The 27,388-nt window shown below is 38.9% G+C and overlaps 1 protein-coding gene across 3 annotated transcripts in view; it reads right to left on the minus strand.

The window, feature by feature from the left end:
* Positions 1-361: 361 nt before the first annotated feature.
* Positions 362-27,388, minus strand: part of CHCHD3 (coiled-coil-helix-coiled-coil-helix domain containing 3) — a 164,271-nt gene continuing 137,244 nt past the window's right edge. For 2 of the 3 annotated variants that reach the window (XM_050895240.1, XM_050895243.1), the window contains 2 exons: positions 6,561-6,696; positions 362-1,100 (listed from right to left, as the gene is read on the minus strand). In XM_050895240.1, the coding sequence (XP_050751197.1) occupies positions 1,074-1,100; positions 6,561-6,696 (163 nt within the window). In that variant the 3' untranslated portion in view covers positions 362-1,073. The remainder of the gene's footprint in view (positions 1,101-6,560; positions 6,697-27,388) is intronic. The other variant, XM_050895241.1, reaches the window with a different exon arrangement.

Raw genomic sequence — 27,388 nt, forward strand, 5'->3', positions numbered from 1 at the left:
TGGTAGGATGAACGCGGCAGTCGTTATCTGAACAAAAACAACTAAATGAAACTGGGTACTTGCATAAAGATGGTTTGCAGTTTTGGGCACTGTTTACCCTTTCATTCACAAGTACTTTCCAAGAAAGGAAACTCTGGTGGTGCATGAATCACAGCACGCTATCACGTGGGATCCTTCTAGGTTGCCACGATGGAAAAGAGTTATATGTAAGTATCGTTCCTGAAACCAAGGTTGGTTATGTGTAAAAGTCTTATGCTTTAAAGCTTCAGCAATAACATCTGCTGGAAAAACATGATTGACACAGCAGAGGGAACACCATCCGCCTCTGAGAAGTGGAAAGAGAGACAGACTGAAGCATCAATCTTGTGCATAAAATACATTTATTGTTGGTACAGAGCGAGGCATATTCGTCAGTACTTGACAGGACTGAGGAGCACAACAGAATCATTTCACGTAAATAAAGGCCATGTTACATCTTAAGTGTTGGATCATTAACATCATTCCAGCAGAAGGCCTGGCGAGAGACTTCATAATAGTTACGAGGTTACATAATTTGTGAAATAAGTTAAAGCACAATTTATGTCATTATACATCGTAAGGAAAACTTTAATACGAGCAACGAATACAGGCTGTACAGTGAGGAGCAGCAGCTGACTTGCTCACAAAGTACCGCCACATCCCGGCACACCAAGTGTTACATACCCGTGCCTTTGATAGCGAGAAGTTTTTGAGGAGATTCTACAATGAAATAGCAGCATTTGAAGGATATTTCCACTTTCTAAGGTCAGTGAAAGGTTCTTTTCTTTTCCTTCCTTCAATCACCAATAAGTGGATTTTACTAAGACTGAACAGTATCTTCGGATGTATGATTTCTGATGTAATAAGATACAGGTCTTGGCTTTTCAAATGGTCACACTGATTGAGCCGTGATGGCTGCTGCTCTTGAAATGGCTCTTCCAGTTCTTCTCTTTATTGGTCTGCCCTGTAAATGGGCTGTCATATCATTCTTGGGAAAAAATGCTCTTCTGCTGAAATTAGAGTTGATGGTCTTGTGCTTGATTTGGACAATGCCTTTATCCTCCTCTCCCAAGCATGCTCTGCTAAGAAAACGGTCAGGGGAGAGGGGAAGAGAAAGGGAGAAACACATATATTAGTAACTGAAAGTTATTCCAGAGACCCCCTGAAGTTCGGCTACAATTCCTTCCTAGGATTTGCAATTTTTTAAATAAAACTATAGAAAAAGGAACATCGTCAACATACACATCATCACAGAGACAAGTCACAGAAGCAGAATGAAGCTATTTAAGGGCTCAACAAGCCAGCCATTTGGAGGCCTGAAGAGTGGCAGTAATGATTCCTTTTCATCCATCCTAATGCTATCATGGCTTTAGTGCCATGGCTATTAAGGAAATTAAAACGTCTGACCTTACAATAAGATAAATCCCGTTCCCAGCAATTACATACTCGAGGAAATATATCCTGAAGTCATACAACACAAAGTATCTCCCTTACCTATCTCCTTCCTGTGTTCTGAGTCATAATCAAAATCTCGATAGTCTGAACATGTTGCACTGACCTTGTGCTTCATTAATCACCTCCTGTGCACAGTCAGGCCACCAAGAGCTAAAAGCACAGATCTGTCAAGTAGTCCAAGAGTTATTCCTCCTACCACACCTCTGCCATCAAGGTCTTGACTCTTCTGAGAGGTCCTGGCCTCTACCATGAAAATGCAGACTTGCAAGGATAGTATGTAGGGCTCTACTAAGAACTTCCTACTGCCATGATCTAGAAATAAAGGGTCTGCAGAAACGAGCACATGTATGCATACTACTTGTCTAGATCAGTAAGAACAGAAAGTGGGATCTAATAGGACACTGACAGGCTAGGCAGATGCTGGAGGCCATCTATGTTCACTGGAGGACTATGACATTGACCAAGGCAATCTATTGTTCTTGCCTACAAAATCCATAAAAAGGGGAAGACAGTAATTATGAGTTTCCTTGTAAGAAATGGTAGGAAGGGATTTGATAATTTTTAGGGCTTATGTCAAGAGCAAGCCCAAACGTTAACCTTGAAATCTCACAGGAGACCGACAAACAGCTGATTCAAGTACTTGAGCAGCAGTATCTGGCCAGACAGGGCACATTGTCTTGTGAGTCTGGACTGCAGTCACAGAAGTTAGGGCTCAGGAAAATTAAAAATAAAGGGAATGAAAAACCTGTCGTCATGTATGTCTTCAACCAGATTCTCATGGTATTTCTAAAAATAACCCGGTGAACCACTCAACTAGATCAAGCAGTGTTTCTGCAAGGATTACGAGGTGTACCAAGGAGCAGGACAGTGCACATGAAAAGATGGTAAGTGTCCTTGTGATCACAAATATTTTCCAGAATCCACGGCACAGAAGTACATGCTGACGAAATAAAAGGAGTCAGTTTTATGCTCCCTAGCTGCTATTACAAACAAAAATAAGGGAAACTTTTATTAGTTAACAAAATCTCCAATCTCAGCTTGACAGCATCCCCACGGAGATTTCTGTAAAACTGATGAAGGCTACTTTACCTGGAAGACTCTTTTTGCAGTGGTATTACAGAAACTTGCTCGAAGCCATCGCTGGGCTGAATATTAACTTTACGTAAATTTAACACTGCATAAGTTAATGTAGGAAATTCCCAAAAGATCTGAAAAAATCGTGTTACTTTTATTTAGTGTCCTAAGGAAAGAAATGACAGGTATTTGTTCATCACAGGCATATTTCTGCCCACAAAATTTCATCTTCAGACAAATGGGAGTGTTCCAGGGCTTGCTTTGGTTTTGTCTACAGTTTGGGTTTTTTTAAATGTTCTTTACTGACTCTTGCCATTTAACATCACCTACAAATTTACTTCATGTATTTAAAATTTTTTTCTTGTGGTTTTTTCATTACACCCATGTAGGTGCCAAGGGAACCTGGTCTGACTCTTCCATTATAAACTTCCTTCAATCAAGGCAGTGTTAAACGGTGGCCATAAAAGACAATGCCTTTTAATTGCATTTCAGTTCAGTGTTCCCAGCTACACTAATTTTACATATTTTTCTATTAGATTGGAAGATGGTATCTAGTAAAAATACTGGAAGATGAGGCTAAAATAATGGTTTTATTCTGACTAGGAGGCATGATTAAGGACCACTCTATCCTACAAATTACAATAATGGTTACAACGAGGCTGAAGGATAACATTTTGTAGCCAGGCTGTCAGACACCAGCAGCTGTTGGTATCATTCTTGGAAGTACTTTCAAATCTCACCGGCTTGCAGAGACTTGCACCCCTCTGAAATTCAATGGTCTAATAGGAAAATATTACACAGACTTCATTAAGCTGTAGTCTAGTTGTGTTTCCATATAGGAATTAAGACTCCCTGTAGCCCAGGGGAAAGGAAGAAAAAAAAAAAGAAAAATGAAAAACAAAAAGGTATTTTAACAGCCACCTTGTCCAGATCAGCGGACGGCAGACTAGGATAAGTGATTAAAATGCCACTGGATGTTCCGTATTAGTGCAGTGACTGGTCTGGCTGGAGTTACTTCAGCAGCAGGAGCACAAATACATGCCACAGACAATCCTAATACCTTCCCCTTAATGGCTCCATTAAGTAAGTTTTTCTCTCTGTTACTATTATAATAACATGCAAACATTAATAATAGAGTTTAATTTATCTCACTAGCTTCTCATGACTTTGGGAAAAGATTTAAAGTGAAGATACAACAATGTGTCAAACTCCTCCGAATTAACAGCTCTCTGGGCTTTTCTAACAAGGGGAGAAAAGGACAGATAGAGACATGAGATTACAGACAGGATGAGAAATAAGGAGCATACAGAAGAGAGGGTGAGATAATTATAAGCAAGATAGGAAAGAAAGAGGAGTCAATAAATTCAATTTATGAAAAGCACAGAGTGTGCTCAGCCTGAGCACAAGTGCCCAGACTCACCGCCAGGAAATCGGATTAGTTAACTTATTTGGTTTTCAATATCTTGGTCTATTCCCTCTAGCAAATTTTCTTTTTTCTTTGTTTCTTGTAGCCAGTGTCAGTTAACTTTTTCATTTCTGAATCTGCTATTTATCCCACTCCTCTGTCTTCCAACCAAGCACACATAGTAAGTAATTTTGAAGTATTTTATAAGAGTGTTCAGCAATTATTTCGAAGTAACTGTTTGTCTGGATTTCTCGGCAATCAGTGAGTAAAAATAATTACAATTATAGCTGCAACACATGGAGAATGAGCTATAGAGGACCGATGTTCATTATGAAAAACAATTGTTCCTGCTTGCAAATATTTCCATCACAAAAGGCTTCTCTTTCTCTGTTATCATAAGAGAGAAACCTCTGAATTCTCATCTTGAAGCATGTGTGAAAGAGAATAAGAAACATTTAGGAAACACTTTTAACTACTTGACAAGCTTGGTTGAAGATCTTCAACAAAAAAGGTTTTTAAAAGGGTGTTTAAACCTAATGCTCATATTTATGCAATTTCCTTTTCCTGCACCTTCTGAACATGAATTAATTCATCCTCATCATAGTCTTCTGAAGAAATTCCTATCAGACACAAACTTTAGTTATAGCTTAAACATGTATGAGTAATTAACCTAAATTTTTTAGTTACTTTAAAAAATAATACAAAATTATAAATACAGTAAATAAGTCTTCCAGATGATGCAAGCCACACTGAAAATCTAGTCCACTACATCACAACCTAATATTATTCACTGGCCTTTTTTCTAAAATGTCTCAAACCCACCCATGATCCAGTAACTTCAGACCGGATTTTGGAATACTAAAATCACACTAAAGGAAAACTTAGGAAAAATAAATATAGACGCCAATTATTGTCAGAGTAGGTATTAATGAAAAAAAAATTGCAATTCAATTTAAAGAAAAAAAAATCCAGCTCAAAAGGTCATGGGGAACCGTACAGTTTAGGGAAGAAGGGGATGAGCAAAATTTTCCAGCTGGAGCCATAGCCGCTCCTGTGCCCAAGGAAGGCACCTGGACAAAGCTGGTGGCACTTCTCATGCTTGGGTGTCCGAGCACGGCTCAACCATCTTTCCAAATTAATGAAGTGTCACTAGCTTTATGAAAGAAAGCCTCAGGCTAGGACATCAGGAAAAAAATCTCATGAGCAGGGAGATCCGGCAGGCTGCAGAGTTTTTAAGGAAATGAAGGAGCTCAGGAGCTTGGTGCATTAACAAGTGGGCAGGAGGACATATCGACAAAGGATATAGCAAAGGAGGTGATTTTGAAAGGGACAGGGTGATCTCACTGACTTTTATTTTTCATCACACGGATCCTCTTTAAAGTTTTCACTCATGATAACAATGTTTAATATCATAAAGTGATTTTAGAGCTGCCCGGACAGCCAGACAAATCGCCTTCATCCTGCAGCGTTCAGAGAACAACCACACTACAGCTGTCAGCTGAATTTGTCTTCCAGCACTGCCAATCCAGCCAGGCTGCCTCTGCAAAAAGGAGCATACTAACTGTATAAACAAAGAATTAACAATAATAGCACCGCACAAATGTATTCAGCACTGCGGACTGAGGAAGAGCTTTAGCACTGCCACGCAACCATTGTCTCCTGCCACGTTTTACACAGCACTAGACCACGAGCAGTGTTCTCTCCAGCAAGATCTTCAGTAATACCAGAGCAAGACTGCACCAGTGTAACAGCAAAAAGGTCGCCGAGAATGATTACAGTCAAAGTCTTACTACTTTTCTGTACAGGCAGAATTAACTCGAGTGAAAATGATTACTGTTATCAAATACTAGATGTGCTTGCCGGGTCTCTGCTAACACGTTAGAGCATGCGTTTTCACATGTTCAAATATTAACGCATAGATTTTAGCAGAAATAAAGATCAACAGACTTATTTAAGCACTTTTTACATATACTACATACATGGTCTATAAGCACATTTCCAACTGGCTTCTTTAAGAACACAACTGAGGTCAACATATGCATCTCTATATTTGAAAGATGCAAGCTGGTGAAAAAGAATAATATTTAGAAACTTTAGCTTCTTTTAATTGAAAGATGTACATATTACTATCATTTTCCCTTATGCTGCACTCATAAAGCATAAAGGTTTTAATCTACAGTAACAACCCATACCCTAGAAAACTGGATGAGAGGAGGGCAAGACCAGGTAAAGGGCAGTATTAGAGTACGTAACATAAAAGAAATCAAGACTTCCAACTGGTGAGCGATCTAGTTTGAGACATCCATACGTCATATTTATGACAAATAGTGCCACGTAGTTTAATCCCCTTGTTTTACTGCTAAAACTGCAGATACCAGGAAACATCTGCCAACAGCGACAGTTACTACACTAAACAATAGCTTCCCAAGGGAAGAGATGGAAATCCTAGCATTTAAATAAATTGAAAGTGGACTCCACAGAGCTTGTGCGAACATACATACTGGGAACTGCACTGCTTTAGCGTGTAAGAAGAACTAACTGGATAATCTGATAATCTTCCTCTCTTCTTTGTTCCATCATTATTTCAGTAGCAATATTTCTAACTCACCTGTTTGGCATGATTGACACAATGAAGGTACTGGCTAGCCAGGGCAGAGCAGCTGAGGGTCTCCTGAGCATGTTGTCGATAACATTGTAGAATTTTATCCTGCAGATCAGCGCAGATTGGATGAGACTCATATCGCCTAGGGAAAGAGAAAAGAACTTTTTGGTCTCCTTCTCAAAAAGATTTCAGGAAAGATGCAACTCTTTTTTTTTTTTTTTTTTTTTTAAAGAAGTAAACTAAATAATAGAAGCGAAGAAAAACACTTTAAAGTTATAAAGAAAGGCTGTTTCTAGAGCTAGTTGGGTTATAAAGTGGGTAACATCAGACGCAAACATCAATGTGAGCTGCAGAAGTTTGGCTATTAGGACCACAATTGTCCTCCTGATCCAGGACTCACGTTCCAGCTGGCAGAGAAAATCAACATCCACCTTCATACCAGCACACATCTTTAACTGAAGATCCCAGCAATGACGAAGCACATCTGATCTCACCTACGTTAGAAAAACAGCCACAGAACCACAGGAAAGCTTCATCGCTGTATAGCCCTATGACCAAGTAATCTTGGTACTTATTAAATATTGCTCCTGCATAAAAGTGAAATCACCCATCGGGCCGACCTCGAGAATATAAAAACCCTGCCACCATCAGCAAATTACACAACCTACTTTTGCTGATCTGATGATAGCCTCTATTTTTGGCGCATCCTCCTTCCCATCACCTCATTTCTAATCCTGACGCCAGATGTGCAAGTTATTTAGGAATTTTGTCTATTTTCTTTACTGTATGGATTCATTACTCTTGCCATCTTTTTAGCTGATGCAATACACTTTTTGCCTTCAACGGAAGCCAAAGGAAGGGAAGCTTCTTTAGTCCATCCTGTAAAATCCAATCTCTTTTGGACAAAAATCTTGTCATTTGCATTAACTTATAAAATGTTATCCACACTGATAGTGTCACAGAATTAAAATGGGAATACAATACTTTCCTATTTCCAAAGTAAGGGGGTTGGTGAAGTGTTTCAGAGACAAAATGTCCACTGAAATTTTAAGCTAACTGGATGTTTACTTTACAAATGCTTTTTAAGGTACTCATTTCTATAAGAGACAATCATCAAATCACAGTTAAACCCCTTTCCTACCAAAGATAAAATATTTCAACGGTAGAAAAAAAACACATGAAAATTTAGAAAATTTAGAAAACCATTTACAGTTCATATGCCTTGAAAACAACCATTTGCTTTACGTGTGCGAACTGTATACTTAACACATCTTCCCATTTACCCTACCAGGAAAGTCTGACAGTGGCTGCTCTAACATCCGTTCCAGCCCACATTATTTTCAGTTCAATAAGGTTGTAAAAAACCCGAGACTCATCAGCCACAGGTGAATATTCTGTTCCTTCTTATTTTGCTGATTGGCCAAGGCAGATCTCTATTTTACTACAGTAAGAAAGTGAAACGCAAAGCACAATGCTGTTCCTTAGGGGAACTGACTTCTTGGCAATCACTCAAGATGTAGTACCAAAAAAAAAAAAAAAGGAATGTTAAGTCACCTTGATTTTACAGTATGTACCTATATAAAACATCCCTCTTATTCATTACCGTACATCTGTGAAATGCCTAAAACAGAATTTAAATGCAGTCCCAGGTGCTTACACACTTTATGATCTGAAAGTTCAAACTTCTGTAGACTCTTACGGATGAGGATTTTCCCTTAATCCCACCTCTGCTGATATCAGCAAGGACTTCAAAAGCGTGTTAGGCATCAAAATGTATGACCATAAACTGCTGCACACCAACTGATTATGGCAAGGTCTGTATCGGGATGGAGTACAAGAGGAAGCACCATGTACGCTCTTTGTAGACCTAAGACTCATAGCGGTGATGATTTAGGTCCAACTAAACCAGAGCTCATTTTAAATGCCTGAAGCGGTGGTCTGGATTGATAAACCAATACAATAGACCATGAGTTAACAAAAAATACACACAGTAAACCTAGCTGTGCCTTTATTCACAAGTGATTTTAAAGTGACTTCTTATATAAAGGTGAAGAGAGAAGGAAATGGGCTGCTGTACACTTGCTACATAAATTCTGTAAATGTATTTAAAGCCATTTCAACGGGGGTACTCTAACCCACATTAAGGAGCTTTTTTGATTGCTTTTTTCCCTGAGCCATGCCATTAGTGACCGTTTGAAGTCCACATATTATCCCTTATTTGAATGCTTCAATGGACTCTTTACGTTGCCAACCACATTGGAACCCTGTAAAACACGTCTTCTCCTGCCCCAGTTACTTGTTTTCATACTATGACTTTTCACTAGTGATTTTTCAAAACATGCTCTCAGCCTCTTGCCTGTCCTTCCAGGTACTGCAGACCTGATGCAGGTCAATGCTAACAGGGCTGCTTCCTTCAAGTCAACAAAGTCCATTTTCTTGGATTAATCCGTTGAAGGAGAGCACCGTCTCTGTATTGATCTGCTGTGCTTGTTATGCTACCCTAATGCACTATTTGCACTTTTGGGAAAACGCTAAATGAGATTACTGGCTAACATTAGATGGCCATAAACCACGTGCTGCAGGATCTCCCGTTCAGGAAAGAAGGTTGCATCGTGCATTACGGTAACCCCACCGAAGGGTTTGCGATTGATTTCTGTTCGGTGGTGGATGACGGGACTCTCAGATGGATGGTCAGAAACAGCCAACAGCAAGGAAACTCCTCAAAAGGAAAAATGAAATAGCTTCCTAACAGAGAACTTCTCTCAAGTTCCTATAAATAAGGGTCATTTTAGAGAAGCATTTAAGGGTCTGTGGGGCTTGACTGAAGAAAAAGCTTATAAGAAAAGGTAAACAGTGCAAAACCAGTAATCTACAGCGAAAACGTGGAGGTTTTAAATACCTGAATGGATAAAGCAACCTGGTCTGGTCCCAGAGCTGACCCTGCTTCGAGCAGGAGGTCCCTTCCCTGAACTATCTCGTGTCCCGAGAGAGAGATCTGTATTTTGGGACATGTGACAGGGAAAGTGTCCCACCACCTTATTTATTTATTTAGTTAATCACTTGGGAATTTCCCAACTAAACTGAAGGAAAAATACATACCGAAGTAGTGAACCAGGACTGCCAGGGAAACCTGACAGATCTCCATCTCCATTCAGTGCAGCTCAATAACTACTTTACAGAATCAACACGCATGAAATCTAAAATGCCTTTCTTTGCAAAAGTCAATATGAACAGCAGTCTGATCTGCACCGTGCGCCACATGGCACGCTAGTAACGACGTGGTTTTATTAAGTTTACAATTACTTGATCTGCTTTCACTTTCCCAGCTGCTCCTCAAGCACCTCACACGCCAGCAGAATATTTTTGTGTGCTGGAATAAACCTCCGAGGGAGCCGCGCACCCACCTTTTCCATCAAGCTGATGCACCGCAATCTCATAAAGGTAATAGGATGAAGACACAAAAGGAAATGAGAGAGAGTTTTAAAAAGAAATATTCTATGCTAAAGCATGAAGAGAAAATTTAATGAAGGTAACTTTGTAGTCATCTAGCCTCTCTCAAAGAGCATAGCTTATTGTACTCCTGGGGGCGCCGAGAAAGGAGCCCCTTCACGGCATTCAAACAAAATGTCTACTAAAGAGGAAATTTGAAATCACCACGGTAAGCTTTACAAGTTTTGTGATAAAACTGACATTCTGACTGAAGGAATCTGAATTGCTGATGAGTTTCCAACTGTGCAGGTATCTGGCATAATCCCACCAGATCAGGACTTCAGGCAATTGTCATAAAATATGGGGGGAAAAAAAAAGCAACAAAAAACCAGCACACATTACAAAAAATAGTGCCATTAGATGGCCAGAAGTATCCAGGGCTTAATTTTATTCCTCATTAAAATGCTGACACCTATCAAAAGCATCTGTTTTTATTTGTGTAACCCTTGGCATCTAAGTCTACCTCTGTACTACTAAATAAAACAGACCAGAGATGATCCTCTGGGTCCGAGGCCAAGCGGCACAATAGAGCACAACCTGCATCTCTTATGTGTAAAATCTTGCCTTCCCCTCCAAACAAGCAGCCCTGCACATCCACATCCAAACCGCAAACTGGGGACAGCCCCCAGCATGTCCTGTTCCCCCGGCCATGCCCGGTGTTGTCCGGGGAAGTCTTCGCTCCAAAACAAAATCCTGTAAATGAATGTGCTACCAATTAGACCCGATGCACCAGCATGGTAGAGCACTGGAGACGATGCCCTGACCTGTTTTATTTACTTCTACTGATGTAGGAGAGAAGCCACGCTGTGACAAGACCCCAACTGCGCTAGGTAGCATCCAAAGGAGAAAAAAAAAAAAAAAAAAGAGGCTGTTTCTTTTCTCAACATGCTTATAATGCACACAAAGATAAGAAACAACAAATTGATGGTGAAAAAAAAGGAAACCGAGGCAATGTGTACTTTTGCGATAGGCAACCTGCTAAGTATAGCAACAGCCTAAATGTTTTCAAGTGCTTTATGAGCAACCGAGAAGATTTTTAGAGGGATTTGTGGGAAGTTAACCAATTAACATTGTCTACGTCTAGCAGAAATTCCTTCTGAGCAACAGCGAAACTCAGTGCTTGTTCGAAAACTGGATGAGTGAGGGATGGAAGGTGGCATCATCGGTGGTTCAGAAAGTATATAGGAAATTGGAAATAGCAGTGAAGCAGAAATGGGACACGTGGGGCTTCAAAAGCGAAGACGCGCGACTTGTGCGTGATGCAACTGAAGGAGAAGCCAGCGGCAGGATGAAAGGAGATGATGTGAATACGGGGTAGGACATTATCTGCAGCATTGCTTTCAACAGACATCATCAGGGCAAGATTTCACTTCTCACGGCCAGGGGGCAAACAGAAATAATAATAAAAAAAAGTTGCAGTAATTGGTAGCCTGAGTTGTGATGGATTTAGCTGAGCAGATGGACAAGAAAGGCCATGTCTCAGATATTTTGCATAGAGTCAGCAAGAGCAAAACACAAGCCTAGCTGAGAAGACCTAGAGACAAGGTCAGCTCAAAGATGAAGTGTAAGCGACAAGTCTGAAACAGCAGCAAGACAGCGGTGTTTTCCATCATGACGCAGAAAGGTGGTGGTGAGGGGGTTATTCTTTTTTTTAGATTACCTCATTAAGAGCCACTTCCAACAGCATCTCTGCTGACTGAATTTGCAGGACTTGTTTATAGTATGGAAAATAGTTGCAAAACAGATAACGGGAAAAAAGACAAAAGGGCATATGGTAATGAAGGTCCTTACTGCTGCACCATTATTTTTATTTTTAAATTAATTTACTCTTTACATTAAATTATTTTTAAAAATTGTCTTCGCACATTAAGTAGGTGATGACTTGAAAGTGCATTATGAAACATGTAAAGCACAAACCAAATGGTTATGTTCTTCTAAAAATCATTTGGAAGTAATACCACAGATCTGATTTCTGAATATCTACAACTGATGTTATGAAGCAGTCCATAATCAAACTGTGCCCACACAGAGCCCTCAAAATTACCGTGTGGGAAGTGCTGCCAGCAAAAGATCAAGTACTGTAAAGCTGATTCTTGCTTTTATTTACACTTGACTACATAGTGTGACTTTTCCAAAAGGTGTAAAAAGAATTTGCCTAACGAATCCATGATGAAATGGTGGAAGTGAACCACAGTTGTTTCTGCTTTACAGCTGAGAATACTAAATGTGTGTAGTAATACTAAATAAATGACTTATGCAGAAGTCGAATACAACTTACTCTGCCTGCTGATACATGTATCTTTCGTGCTACTATTGATCAAGTCCAGTGTTAATACTGCCCGTGTTATTTTTAGATTCTTTTGTCTAAAATCCCAGCACTGACAAAAACATAGGCAAATGTTTGTCATCCTCTCATTTATTTCATCTCTCGTTCAGCCTTCTTAAAAGCAAATAAAATCTATTGCAAACATTCTGACCTTTGAAATTTAGGGACGGAGATGAGAAGAGGAGGAAAGACACATTCCAGTATATTCACACACACACACTGCTTGAAGACAGACATTTAATTATGTCTAGAGAGTACTAAGTCAAGTTCAATATGTTGACAAAAACCTGGTTTAACAACAAAGACTGGCAGATAGTACTATTGACCTTTATAGATGCTTTTTTTTTTTTTTTCTTTTTTACCTAATGAATGTTTCCCACCTGGTAAAACACCTGGTATGTTGGTAAGATACGGTTCAGCTTTTAGCATAAGCAAAGTGGAAATCATTGCTTGTATTGCAACAGTTTATTTATTGCATACGGGGAGGAAAGAGCATCTCTAAGATTAACAGAGAGAATTTACAATCTCAAATCTGGCAAAGCACATAAATACGAGCAGAACTTCAAGAAGTGAGTAATTCCATATTTGCATGTGCAAAGTTATGCACATTCTTAAACCCCTTCTTGGGCTGGGACTTAAAACAGGAAGAAATTAGGATAAGGATCAGAAAAGATTTCCTGGTTGTGAATCCTAATTAGACCGATGAAGTAGTTGCCAAGGTAAGCCTTCAGACTCTTAGGACATTACATTAGGACTCGATCTCTTCAGCCTAGAGAAAGACAATTGCAAGTGAACATGAGATGGATCTGTGAAATTATCAATGGCATACGGAAGAGAGCCAGCCAGTGAGGTTTTCTAGCAGTAGATTTACAACGAAAAAACAATTCAAGCCTTTTCCAAACAACACATAATGAAAAGATGGCACTCGCTGCTAGAGGATACTGGGGTTATCATAAGCACATCTGGGTTCAAAAGATAATTATACAGTAACGTAAGAGAAGTACATCAAGAGATTATAAGCAAAAATACAATGTTTGGCTCAGGAAAGCCCCACTCCACCACTTGTTTGAAGGTAAAATGGTATCACTGCATACTCCCCCTATTTTTACAGCGTTCCTTAAACACCCGCTCCTAGCCATTGCCCAACAAGCTAGGGAGACCTCTGATCTGACCTGCTGAGACTGCTTATAACTCCAAATAGCTTGACGAGCAAGTCATCAGATGAATACAGGACTCCCATCAATCCTGACAGACAAAATTAGATTGAATACTTCTATTTAAATTGATATGAATTGACTTTTATTATCCCAAACCACTATTCGTTTATAAAATTGCCCTCCCTGAAAAAAACAACAAAAAAACCCTTAAAATACAAAGCACACCAACATATTATTATACAAATGTACCTTACACACAGCTGGTCCTTGCAGCTGCAAAGGGAACCACATGTTAGAATTACCCAAATTTAGGATGCACATTTTTTTCTAGCTTAAGGAACGGGTTTTATTGAATACCAGGATACCAAAATAAACAATCACATGGATGATAATGATACAAATTTTAGACTTTTAGCAGGGGCATGCATGCCTTTACAGTGTAGAAAAGACAGCGTAGTAACTACAGTCTTTAATCAGAAGAAACTCTGGAAGGAGCAGTTTTATCTACATGGAATATACTGTATCCATGTAATGTACCTATATGCTATATATACTATAAAAAGAACTTCTTGGTCTTGCACTGATCAAAACCAGTTCCTATCTTTGGCAAGTTAAGAGAGGGAGAACGATCATCTCGGACATACGTAAGTCTGTCCGACCACTCAGCAGAACAAAAACCAAACCAATCCTACCACGAGAGTCAAATCTGCTCAGTCTGAATTGAGCAAACCCCTCCGCTTTCATGCATACGTGATCAGCACATCAACGCTTGCGTTTCAAGCCTCAGAATGTAAATTCAGATTACAAATTATTTTTAGACTTTGCATGTGGCATCACTTGAGCTCTCTCTCATTGCTCCGCCCCAAAAAATTATTTAATGAAGACTGGCAAGATTCCACTCGCTCAGCTGTCTATGAGCAGAGAAGTCAAAGATCACCAGGGCAAACAAAACCAGGTGGTGCCATTTCTTACTACTAGGATTTTTGGGGGGCTTTTTGGCACTATGGAGGTTTAGGCTGCAGCAAGCAGCAAGGGGATCACCGCTCTCTTCAGATCTAGCTAGAGCTCCTGATAAGGGAGTAGATCTAGTCTTTGGGAACTTTAATTGATGCTTTGGCTGACATTTCTCATAGAAGTGGCTGATGCCAATGTTTTGCAAGCATTGCTGTTCCAGGACTACTTGGGTATATTAACTAGCATTACATACTATGTAAAAATACAATATATTTCTAATTTTTAAAGGAAAAATTAATTTTGCAATAGTTTGAAGCCTGCTTCTGTATGAAAGTGGCAAAAATTTACATAATTTTATCCACTTCAATGGATATTTTATCCATTTTAATTTTATTCCTGCCCTTACATTAAATTTTCCACAGTAATGTTACATCACTCTGTGTGTAAAGCACGCACACACACAAAAAGAATATAGACAGACCTAAACAAATACCAAAAGCCCAAATGAGCAGCATAAACCAAATACACGACAGCATACCATGTTGTAGATTTATTACTGTCACTTATTTCCCAAGAGCTATACAACTCACTTCAGGCTTTGTAAACGCATGAGTAACATTATCATCCCAAAATCGAGGCAATAAAATCTTCAAAGCACCTTACACTACTACACTAAAAAAACAGCTTTCCCTTTATATAGGTGCTATATAATGTGTTCTAACAAGGAAACACGTTTCTTATCTATAGCAAAGGTCAACTATTGCACTCAAAGCAAAGCACCACAAGACACTAACTTGTGGCACATTATTATCCAAATATTACTCTCTAGAGCAATATATGTTTAACTATTTTCTTCAGCCATAAGAGGCCCAAAAGCCTGTTACTGACCACAAAAATAAGAGATATTATAAGTAGAAGTAGTGTACAGAAAAAGCAATCAACAGTTAAACACTTCAAGCGTCGCTGCTCCTGTGGGTGATGATTACTTGAGGGAACTGAAGGTTGCAATCTTAAGAGATAGTAGAATAAATGCCAATTTTTCATTTGGGCATGAAGTTATTTAACAAAAAAGGCTTGGATTCACTCTGATAAGCTACAAAGGCTACGTGCACTTCCCCAGGTCTTGCATAGGGCTGTGGCGAGCCACCCTTTACATAAAACACAATCAGCTGGGCTGCAACAGCAATAATGTGTTAGCAAACACACACAAAGAGTAATGATCACCCTGCGAACATGCTGATAATAAGTGGGTACTGGACCTTGCATAATATATCTTAGTTTTAATGCGCTTGTACAATGTGTTATAGAAATATTAAAACATAATGCCCTCAACATCCCTTTTAGCATCCTAGTAGGGAAAATCCACATCTCACCGTGAACAAATCACGAACTGAACTTGGAGAGATGAGCTGTAAAGCACAACATTCATGCTTTTTCATTATTTTCATTATTTTTCACTTCATAATTTTTCACTGCCTACTGGTGGATGTTTCCCTGAGACTGTTGTAAGACATGACGGTACCCGGAAAGCAGTTTAACACCAGGAGGTAGAGGGTATTGCAGGGAAACATCATTGCCAACTCACGAAGACCTTACAGAGGTCTAGCCTTACACATTTGCTGAGTGCTGGCAGCATTAATTAGACACTGGGTTATTTAATGGAACTTCAGTCTGATCCAAGAAAGTCATTCTGATGCCTTGTGTTTTATAACCTTATGACATAGGATTTTTAAGTTGCTATTTTTTTGCCAAGGTCTTCAGGTAGTTTGGTAGTGGAATGCTTTTAAGTTAAAGTATCTCAAGTTTGACAAACTTTAGATCAACCACTAAAATTTTTCCCAGTTAGGTCATGCCCCTTGATTTCAACTGGTTCTCACTAAAGTTTTACTGCTAATTGCTGCTAACTGAAGAATTCAACTTGCTCCCGCTGTGGCACTTCTCGTTACAAAGGATGGTACTAGGCTAAGAGAAAGAAAATAATTCTGCTTGCCATCTACAGATGAAAACTGGTGATCTTTGCCATCATGCTGGGATTTTTCGTTTTGTTTTTAAGGGGTCTAAATATAACACAGTCTGAAATAACCCTTACAGGAGAACAGTAATAATTTAGGGCAAAATACCTCAGCGATGGAAATTGTAACAGAAATAGCATTTTTTTCTAAAGACCTTTCCTCCTCCTACTATCACTTCTGCAAGTAGGTAAAATTAAATTACCTCTTTCATTTCACGGCACAAACAAAAAAGGTCTCCTTTGGGAGTACTGCCTAGATAAGACGGCGGGATTTTATCACGCTGATCCCACTTCGTGGGAAAGGTGAGTCCACTTTAAAGCTAACGTGGTAGCAAGTGCAAGCACCCTACCAAAGGTACGGAGAGCTGAGAGAGACAATAATGAACATAATTATAGTTAGCTATTGTTTGGTCTACTTACGGCCCTATTTTATAATGCTACTGCCAGCAGAGCTATTTTATGTGATGTCTTTTTCATGCAGCAACCTTTTCATAAATCAAAGCAAAAGCAATACTAGGCAGTTTCTCCTGCAGCCTGTTTGACAATAAAAGTTAACACTGAACCCTGGCTGTTATCAATCTTCATAAATGTGTCCATGATATAGCAAGCCTGTTCCATATTACACCAAGTCTGTTACTAATGCATGCACAGGAGCAACCCAGTGGCTTAATGGATCTCCTAAATGGCTTGAAACTGGGACCCATGTTAAGTGGCAAGGAAAGTTTTAAAGAAATAACTGCTTTTCTCATTTCTTTCAATATACGATAAAATGATTACACTTCACAGTGGGTCTAGCTTGAGAAATGTATATTGTACTACAATAGGAATTTTCACACACAAAATAGAGACCCCAGGAAAATGCATATCATGTTCAAGAAACTATAGTAAGAAGTGCAAATTATCAGTATCTCAGTAGTTCCTTTTAGCAGAGATCTATGTGACTACGGATTTTTATATTCAAGCACTGAACTCAAAATCTGACAGAATTAACAAACTTGTTTCAGTAGTACATGCATCCTCTTAAGGAGAAGAAGGGGAATGCCTGATTTGTATTGATTTGGATATTATCCGAAAACAACTAGTTTACAGTGCACATCCAGAATACGGGGGTGAGGGTGGAGTTTGGCCTTCGCGCATCTGTAAGGATCTGCAAGGATCCAAAAAAGCAGCAATGACGTTATCTGCCTAAACATGAGGTTTACCAGGTACTGAAGAACTTGAAGACAACTTCTGCCCCATGCAGTGTCATGCCACGCAACCAGAGAGGAGCAACAAGTCTCCAGGTTTAAAATAAAGAGAACTTGGCATAGAGCCATTACACAGATTAGCTTTATCCTTAATCAATTCTCTTGAAAAGCCACCAAAACCTCTTTTGTAGACTGTCCAGAAGAATATCTGCAATTTCTCTACCTAAAGGAGCCAAAATATTTAGTAGAGAAGAGCTGGTGAACTGGATTCATTTGACACTGAATTTATCTATAAAGAACTTGTTTTTAAAATCTACATTGACCGCGTTGATTGCATCTTTTTATTGAGAGGGTTATAACAATTTTTTGGCCACAGTACTGTGTCTAGTCAAGGCAAAGGGAAAAGAATATATGTGATGGAAGAAAAGAGACTGCATTTCATCAGCCCATACAAGAGCAAGATTTCACTAACAGTAAAGCAGTATAGACAGAGAGGTAGTCTATTACACACGGATCTATAAAGCCTGTCTCGCAAAACCTTTCGATCCTGATCTTCTTTTGCTTCCAGTAATGCATACGGCACAGTGCAGCATTTGCTACGGAATATTATCCGTCTTAACACACCCTTGACAGGGGAGTCCATCTTTATAAAGTTTATAGCCACAGACACGGCACTCGAGTGGTCTTCTTAAAGATACACATATTAGTTTTATCTATTTTGTTCAGTTCCTTTCCCCAGGCTTAAATGCGCGCTTTAAATGTTTCAGGACTATACTTTGATTTTATATTGCAGGCAGATAAATGGAAAGGCAGAGGACAGTGAAAGTGCATCTTTATGATTTTTTTTTTTTTTAAACATTGACAAGTTTTCCAATTTCAGTTATAGATCCTCTATAGAGGCACATAGCACTTGAATTGACAAAACCCACTAACACTTAACTGCTCCATAAACAGTAATGGGGAAAAATTTCTCCTACTGAACAGCTTTGTGTCTTCTTATGTTCTTTTAGGGTTAGAAAGTGGTGTGCTTTTCATGCTTCTAAGTGTGCAGCATGGAACATAAATATCAGGTCACATCTATACAAGCCAAAATGTTTTAAAATGCCAAAGCAAACAAAAAATATTTAGGAAATCCCCTCTTCAAAAACAGCAGGAAAAGAGTTTTGATTTGCTTAAGAATGAAGCTCATGTTCAAGAAAATCTGAAAACGCATTTATCAGATACTGTAAAAGCCTTTAAAAAATTGGTTAGGACACTTCATGACCAATATATGCATTTTCTCCTATAGATGTCAGGACTCATGCTTTAAAAATGCAGTGATAACCACTGAAAGAATCGAAAAGCACTTTCAGAAAATAATCTAGCATTTTGCATTGAGGAGTACTGAGAATAACAGGGCAAAATTTAAAGAAAATACAGGCAGAACATCAGGAAAAAAATTCCTGTAAAGGACATGCATTAAATAACAGCACAGTATTTCAAGGGAAATAAATAAAACTTGAATTTTCTGCTAGGGAGACAGACTATCTTGTTGGACCTGAGTACTTCTAACATGGCTAACCCTTAGCTCCATGGCTAACGTGGGACAGTAACACACTATTAAATGGCTAAAGGCAATAGGCTCATTTCCTACAAGCCATTAGATGTAGAGCCCTGTTACAATTAGGATTTTGCAGTTTATGGATCAGAGCTTCGGTCTCCTACAAGGCAGGTGTAATACTCTGTGCAAAGTGTGTGTACAGTCACACCAGTTGGTCTGTGAGTAGCTGCAGAGCTACCTTCTGATCAATTAATTGACTTACACAGTTGTGTTTAGAGATGCCCATTGGGAAAGCTAAAAAGAGAAAGAAATTTTTTTCAAGACTTGTATCTTCTGGGAAATAATTTCAAAATGGTCATATTCACAAAAGGCACCTCCTGTCTAAAATTCAGTTATCAAAATGTCAAATTTTCTCTGATCAAAGGAGAATAATTGATAAACTAGGTAAGTTTGGGGGTAGAAAGAAGCAGTAATGCTCATGAGAGCAGGATCCATGCAGCTCCCCTGTTCAAAGCTATATGAAAATGTACATTCTGGTGCCCTGGTCAACTCCTAGAGAATGGAACTGCTTAAGAAACAAAATTATGTTTTTAAAAAACAAAATTATCTTATGCTGGAAGTGCTACTGAGAGGATCAACAAAGAAAGCTAAAACATCACTGCTTGATTTGAGTTAAGATGGAAACCAAAAGTTTGGGGACTGTTATAACCTCTTACCTATAAATGAGACCCAAACCAATCAGGTCACTGAAAAAAATATATACTGTATTAGGAAGAACGGCCTATAAAGTTTGTGTAAAAAATGGCAGTTATTAACCACTTAATCCTAGATTCGGCACATATTACCCTGCTGACCCCAGTCAAGTCCCCTAACCTTAAGGGATAACTGTATGCACTTATGTCACATCTATACAGGTCCTTTCATTATTTTTATTACAGTAGCACGTAGATGGACTAATTAAAGCTAAATTTACATTAGGCAGGCAATTTGTTAGGCATTCTAATACATAAAAAAGCATAAATCCTAGGCAGACCTATAAAGGCTTCTCCACGATCCAACATCCACGTAGCACACGTGTTGCCAACTGCCTGCCGCACACTTTTGCTCTGTTCAGCAAAAAATTAGAGTTAATGAAGTGCAACCTGGCACAATTTTATTTATTCCTTTGCACCTGCTAGCAGCACAGAATGACAGCAAAGAAATGAACTTCCTCCTTTATCAAAACAGAGGAGGAACACCCGTGACATGATAATCCCATGCCACCTCCCAGGTACCACCCTCCCAGATGCCAACCACCGCAGCAGCCCCTTCTCCAGATGTTGCCAGCTGCAGCTCTGCACTCTGCATTGCCAGTATCTGCAATGTGCTGAGACACAAACATGTGAGGACCAGCATAAAATAAATGCAATCTGATTCTGGTACCAGCAGCATTTCTGCTGTTCGGATGTTTTGAGAATGAGGACTTTCTTTTAAAAATGTAAATGAAACAGCAACAGGTTGCTGGGTGAGTGTTGGAAGATATGGAGACGCCTGTCAAACACTCCAGGCCCGACGGACACATTGTGCTGCAACCCTGACTGCTAACCAAAGTCCAAATGTGACTGAGATTCATCTCAATTCAGACTGTCCTAAGCAAACAGGAAGAAAAAAAGCAATATTGGAAGATAAACTGCAATTAAAAATGCAGCTCTGCTCAGAGAAGGAGCTATTAGAGCATACCTGTCTCCGCATGCCTAACATCTTACCTATTTCCCATAGTAGAAAAAAAAAATAAATATTTTTATACCGTTTAGCCTTTTCACACCATTTTACCTTTTAGCTACAGAGTAAGGTAGGTGCAATATACCTGCCAGATGCCACAATTTTCAAGTCCAGTAATAATTTTTACTACCAGCAATTCAAGTTTTACTTTTGAACTAATCTCATGTGAACTAGGAGGCAACAAGACAGCTAAGCTACTTTCTAAGACATCTTAATACTATTTTTAAAAACCTTATTTTCTGAGTATGACAGCACTTTGCAACAAAGCATATGATTTGATATTATTTCCCAATGATTTGATATTATTTCCCAAAATGTTTAATGTATACTTTGGCTTTACAACTGTGATTTCACTTAAATGGAGTCTAAGCAGAATGACTGCAGTCTGGTTTTTTCCCTGATTTAGCCCAACACTACTGGAAGGGAGGGGAGGGAAAAAAAAAAAAGGGAAGAACTAGTTAATTACAAGTAGCAGCAAATGAGCTGTAATGGAGGTGTTATGAATGTAAATCAGTGACGCCTGATGCAGCAACAGCAGCATCTGTGCATGCAGCTTCCAAAGTAATGAGATTGTGCTGATGTACTGGCATCCTGCTTTGATCACTTCATCTTGTTCAAGAGCTCTGATGGGAAAACAAAGGTCGGTGGCACTGACCTCCCTTCCTGCAGCTTGCACACGCACAAATATTAGCGACTGATCAAGAATTGCTGTCTTTCCACCCCATGATTTCGGAACGGATGGTTACATAGTTGGGGGCCTTAACTAAACAGATAGCACAAGCTCCTGCAATATGAAGTGTCATGTTCTAACATGTAGAGGTAATTGGCAATTCATTCTTCACCCTGTAACCAGAAACAGGTGTATGCTTCTTAAAAAAATCATACCATCAACGCTGCAAAACATGCTCCCTTCCAGAAAGAGAGGTTTGCTGCTGCGTGCTCCGAAGTGGGGGCTGTGAGATTTGCAGCCTTTGATCCTACAGATGGCTTGGACTCATAAAAAACATCCTTAGAAAAGGTATTGGTAAATCTCAGCAACAGAAGATTACAAAATACAGAACAAATTAATAATAAAAAGAAGAGACTGTGGGTTTTAACCTTCCTTGGTTTAATACTGTAATTGGGAAATCATTTACTCGTGTTTATACAAAATCCCAACAAAGGATGCTTAATGTATTAAAACAAGAGGCTTTAGTCCTTGAAAGGGAGCACGAAGCCAGATGTACCGCTGCAGAGCGTTACATGCCAACTATGCCGTGAAGAGTCAGTCCTCGTTGGTCGTGAGTGGCTCACGAAACTGCAGCCAGCAGCAAGAACTGTCCTTAATGAGTGCATCCATCAATTTTCAGGGGACTTGGTTGATTACCAGTACACAAAACTAGAGAACACGCCAATTTAACTGTTGGCCACTGATGCATGAAGGAAGACTTGCTTTCATAAAGAAGTCTATAAAATTACTTTTAACGTTTCTATGTAAGCAAATATAGAAAACCTATGGTATGCTGAAACATGAGCACATGCTTTCCCCTTCGAACACATCAACCAGACTCACCTGAAGAGGAAAGGGACGTTCAGATAGAGAGGCATGTTGCCCACATGGTTATCCTACTATAGCCATATCCTGCAATAACTGTCCTACTATATCTATCCTACCTTCCAGAAAATCTTTTGTTACTGTAAGTACTAATTCATATCAAGTAAAAAATTCCTAGTCATGACTTTGTGCTTTACTAAAATTAATTTTAAGATTCCTTTCTCCATTCCAGACTGTAAAGTATCTAACTGTGTGAAAAATTCGTGATAGCCTGAGGGGAGCTTTAGTGAATGTTCCTGTGATTTCTAGAAAGGAAACAAAAGGGAAAAAAGGATTATGGCAAACATGGGAAGAATTGGCTTGGCCTTCTTAATTAACGTGCTATCTAAATTTTGAATAATGGATTTTAAAAGTTAATATAACTCTCAAAAAACATTCAATGCTTCAAACCTCTCTCCTGACCAAATAAGCACATTTAAAGTTCAACATTACAGCTCAAATATTTCAATGAAAACACACATCCCCATGCAAACAGACTCATGATTCTGGGCTTAACAGAAAAACACACAGATATTATGCCAGAATCCCCTGCTCCCACTTCATTCAGAATGAATCTGCATCTAGCTAAAAAGTGCACAATTAATATTTCATCCAGCTCTGTTGAGTACTCTCATTCCTAATGGACTGTATTGATCAAAGGAAGAAAGTTAAACATCTACTTTGCTGTAGGGAAAACTAAAGTTGTCATTTATGAAGTGATCATCATTTCATAGGTAAATGTACCGAATAAAGGGTCTATAGAATTTTGATATTCTAAAGCTGTTCAAAGGATATCCTCCTATACATGTTTATAGGTTGCAGAGCAACTGAGACAGGGGTAACTACTGACCACCAAAGTCCATTCATCAAGCCAAGCTGCTGAAGCAATAGGCAACCCTATCCGAAAGGCAAAAATACGTAATTCTTGCTTCCTCTCTCCAATTCAAAGGCATGCATAAGGCATGCATGGTGTAAAGGGTTTCACCAGCCGAGGGAACGCTATGTCAAAGCAAAATCACGTATACAAAGTAGTAGTAGAAAGTCAAACACGTTGCTTGAATGAGCTCTGCCACGGCAGCCCTCAGGTAAGTCTATCAGGACCAAGTACTGGCTGAAAGGAGTGAGCAAAGAAAATGGATTCTATTTTATTCGTTTTGCATTCAAAAGGAACAGGATTTTGGATGTACAAGATAAATAACAGAGATCAAAAAGATTTGTAGTCTCTTTATCCATTTCCCTTCCTACCTGAAGCAGCTCTATGCGTTCTGAATCCGGACTGATTTAAACCTAAGAGGGGTGACAACATCACATCCACTCTGCAAAACACCATTTACACTTCGCTCATTAAGTGTAATGCCGTTAGATATCAGGCAACAGCACTGCTTAAATCAACGTAAGCAACTCTCACCGCTATGCCACCCTCTGCACGGTGTCAGCACAACTGTTTGTGCAGCTACACAGCGAAGCAGCCTTGGGGAACAAAAAAGGAATGGAGTGGAAGAGCGGAAAGAAAGAGAAATAAGACTATTCGAATACCTCTGCTGCTAAGAAAAGCTCCATGGTTTAAGCTGAGTTGATGGTATTTAACACTGTGCACTCCTTCTAGCATAACTTACAAATATACCAGTCTTACACTCATATATACCACACTATACACTCAAATATACCACACTTAAACTTGGGACCACCATCCCCAGCTGTAACACATGAAAAAAGAATTCCAGAATACTACCAGCAACAGTATCATCAAGGCAAACACTACTGAAACGATTGTTTCATGTCAAAGCACTACATATACATGCAATATTTGTAAGAGAAAAGATTAATTCAGGATGTTTCTATTTAGAGCCCATCATCTTTGGCTGAGCAAAGGGAGCTCAACTAGAAGGCGGCAAGCCTGCAGGCTCTGTCCAAGGATTTCTAAATAGCTTTCTATTTTCTGTTACTCAAAAAATACTACATAGTATTTCACAAATAATTTATAGTCTGTACTTTTAACTTTAGTTTTTAAAAGCAACTAATGCTAATTAAGGTAGCAAAAGGAACTGCTAGAAAACTGAAAGTTTCTCACCAGTGGATCTGCACAAGCAGAAACAAAGCAGAAACTATTCGCCTGGATATCTCCAACATGGATTTCTATGTTACAGTAGTACATGAGTACAACATGATAGTTACCGAAGATATTTGCATTAAGGAACTATCAATATTCCAAATTGACAGCTAGTGCAGAAGAGTCCCTTAAAAGTCACCATATGTGCCCAACATCAGAAGGGTAACGAGAACAGTGAAATAAACCCACACTTCCCTGGTCTCAGTCCAATGTTGTCATTAAAAAAGCTTATTTTCTCTCTATACTGCTATTTTTTTTTCTCAATGTCCAGAAAATTGGCATCACTGCTTTGTGAGACAATTGTATTTGAAGATCGAAGTGTCACTGTTATTCATTTAACGTGGCTTCATTACAAACTTTCTCAGCTTCAATTCCCAGTTCAAAAGAATATTAGCTAAAACACAACTTAAAGGAAGTACTCTTAATGTTTCTATGTATTTTCAGATAAGCATCAAACGTAACTGTTCTTTAAATTTTATTTTCAGTAAACATTAATAGACCAAGCTTCATGACACAGAAGTCATCAATTAAACGAAGACATGATATTGATGTTTTGTCATTTATTCCCATTCACTCTATCCTGAATCAAACCCCCTGCTGAACATATTTTCAAGGCTGTAATAGCCTGTTGCCCAGCTATCACCGAGCCCTCACTTCCATCAGCGATCAGAGCAATGGAAATGATCAAGGATCATGTGAAATGTATTGATTTGGTTTGTAAAACTGTTTTTAAAACATTTCAAACGTGTGAAGATCATAGCGTGTGAAGCAGCCTGAGCAAATCCCAAACCTTTCTGTGTTTAATCAGATGAGCTCCTCCAGTTCCCAAGAGGCATTACTCCTGATGGCAAGGTTCATGATCAAAAGTCTCATAGTAAGGGAATAAAGCCATCAAAATCTGTAATTCAGAATAAACACCCAAGCTTCCAGATGGTGCAAGGGATCCTCCATAGTTAAAACTGTTAGTGCCGGATAATTTCATCCAGGAGTCTATCAACATACAAACACATATAAACCCTGCGCCGTGATGCACAAGATCCAGAATATGGCTTTGTTGCAGACACAAGAGTTTGGAAGTGACACTGAAGTGACACATTGAGATACCGGGGAAAACCTCAGCCTTGCTTTGCACAAACGCCACCAAAACGAACAGCCGATCCCCAAAGAGGACCTGGATTTTCTATCAGTCTGGCCGGCTGGGGACTATGTTTTTGCCAAGAAACCAGCAGCAAGAAGCAATTCCATGTTGTCTACGAGAGAGCAGTGGAGCAGGAGAGGAATGGCAAAATATTTTGGAAAAAGCACTAGTGCATAGCTATGAAGTCTGTTATCTACCACAAAGAATCAAAACCCACAGAAGACAAAGTAAAAACATTTATTTTAGGCAGAATTTGCCCTATCCGCTTACTCTATTCCTAAATGAATAATCAAGATGTTACTTGGCTCTATACACCACAGGGGAATAAAATGTCACCACCGCAGCTGCCAAATTTCCCGCTACCAGCCCTTCAAATTAAGGAAAAAAACCACAATACGAATGTACAATTTGATTAGTTAAAGTTCAAATCTTTGCCCAAAGCCCGGCTCTTCCTGTAATATTGCATTCTTTTCTTCTTGTGTAAACTTCTCATTATAACAGAGACATCTTCATAATATAATAATTCTGGTTATAATGTAACTGCGGGTAACATAACTCCTACATTAGAAAAGGCAGCATGCTCTAGTAATGTTGTTTTAATGTAATTTGTGTACTGCAGGAACTGACTGAACCTGGTCATTTAGGATTTGATCAATGTGAATTAGTCTCTTAAAGAGATGAACCATTTGATAATTCAGAATTTGATCAATGTGAATCAGGACCTCATGGAGATAAAACATTTATCATGAACATTTGGAATATCAGTCTAATCCAGGGAGCACTGGAGAAGGTAATAAGCAGGCATCAATAAGGACTGCAGACAAAGTACAGCAGACCTGCCAGTTCTCTGATACAAGTCTATGTGGGATATTTGTTTTTTTCCCTTTTAATGGGGCGAATTATCCCTGAAGACTGATGAAGCCACAGCTGATGTAATTTCAGGGACTAAATGGAGGAAGGAAAAGGAAAATCCAGGAAATATTTAAGTAATTATCCACTTCTCTTTGCTTTTGAAAGAGATGTAGCTTAAAAAGTTGAAGAAATGCAAGTTATCTCAATAAAACTCAGTAACTAATTCTAGACATGTTTAAAATAAAGTGAGACTATTTCGTAATAATACCACAATTAGATCTATTAATCTCGCACTTAGAACCTGAAATCACACTGACATGCAGCACATCGGTTTATGCATTAACAAAATTTAGCAGTTCAACCTTATTTAATTCTTCTTTTACAGCCAATTAAACAAGCTCTTTAAACACCGTTGCTCGAAACTGTCCTCAATCCTCACATGCAATTAAACTGAACATGAGAAGTGCCTGGTGACACCAAAAGAGCATCATCTTTAGGTTTCACTAAATCATTCATAATTTATCCATCAAGTTACATACAAAAGGCAGTGATAAAATAACATCTGCTGAGTTTAAACCTTCAATAGAAAGACATGGCATTTAAAAGGATTTTATATAAGGAAAACTTTTAAATTATAAAGTAATATTGATATTTCATGCACTTTAGCAAATCTACCGCAATTTATGCGCATACTTCAGATACCTTTGTCTTTTCATAGTGTTTTCCTTTTGTTTTT

This window comes from Gymnogyps californianus, chromosome 1, assembly GCF_018139145.2.
Source record: "Gymnogyps californianus isolate 813 chromosome 1, ASM1813914v2, whole genome shotgun sequence".
NCBI classification, from domain to species: domain Eukaryota; kingdom Metazoa; phylum Chordata; class Aves; order Accipitriformes; family Cathartidae; genus Gymnogyps; species Gymnogyps californianus.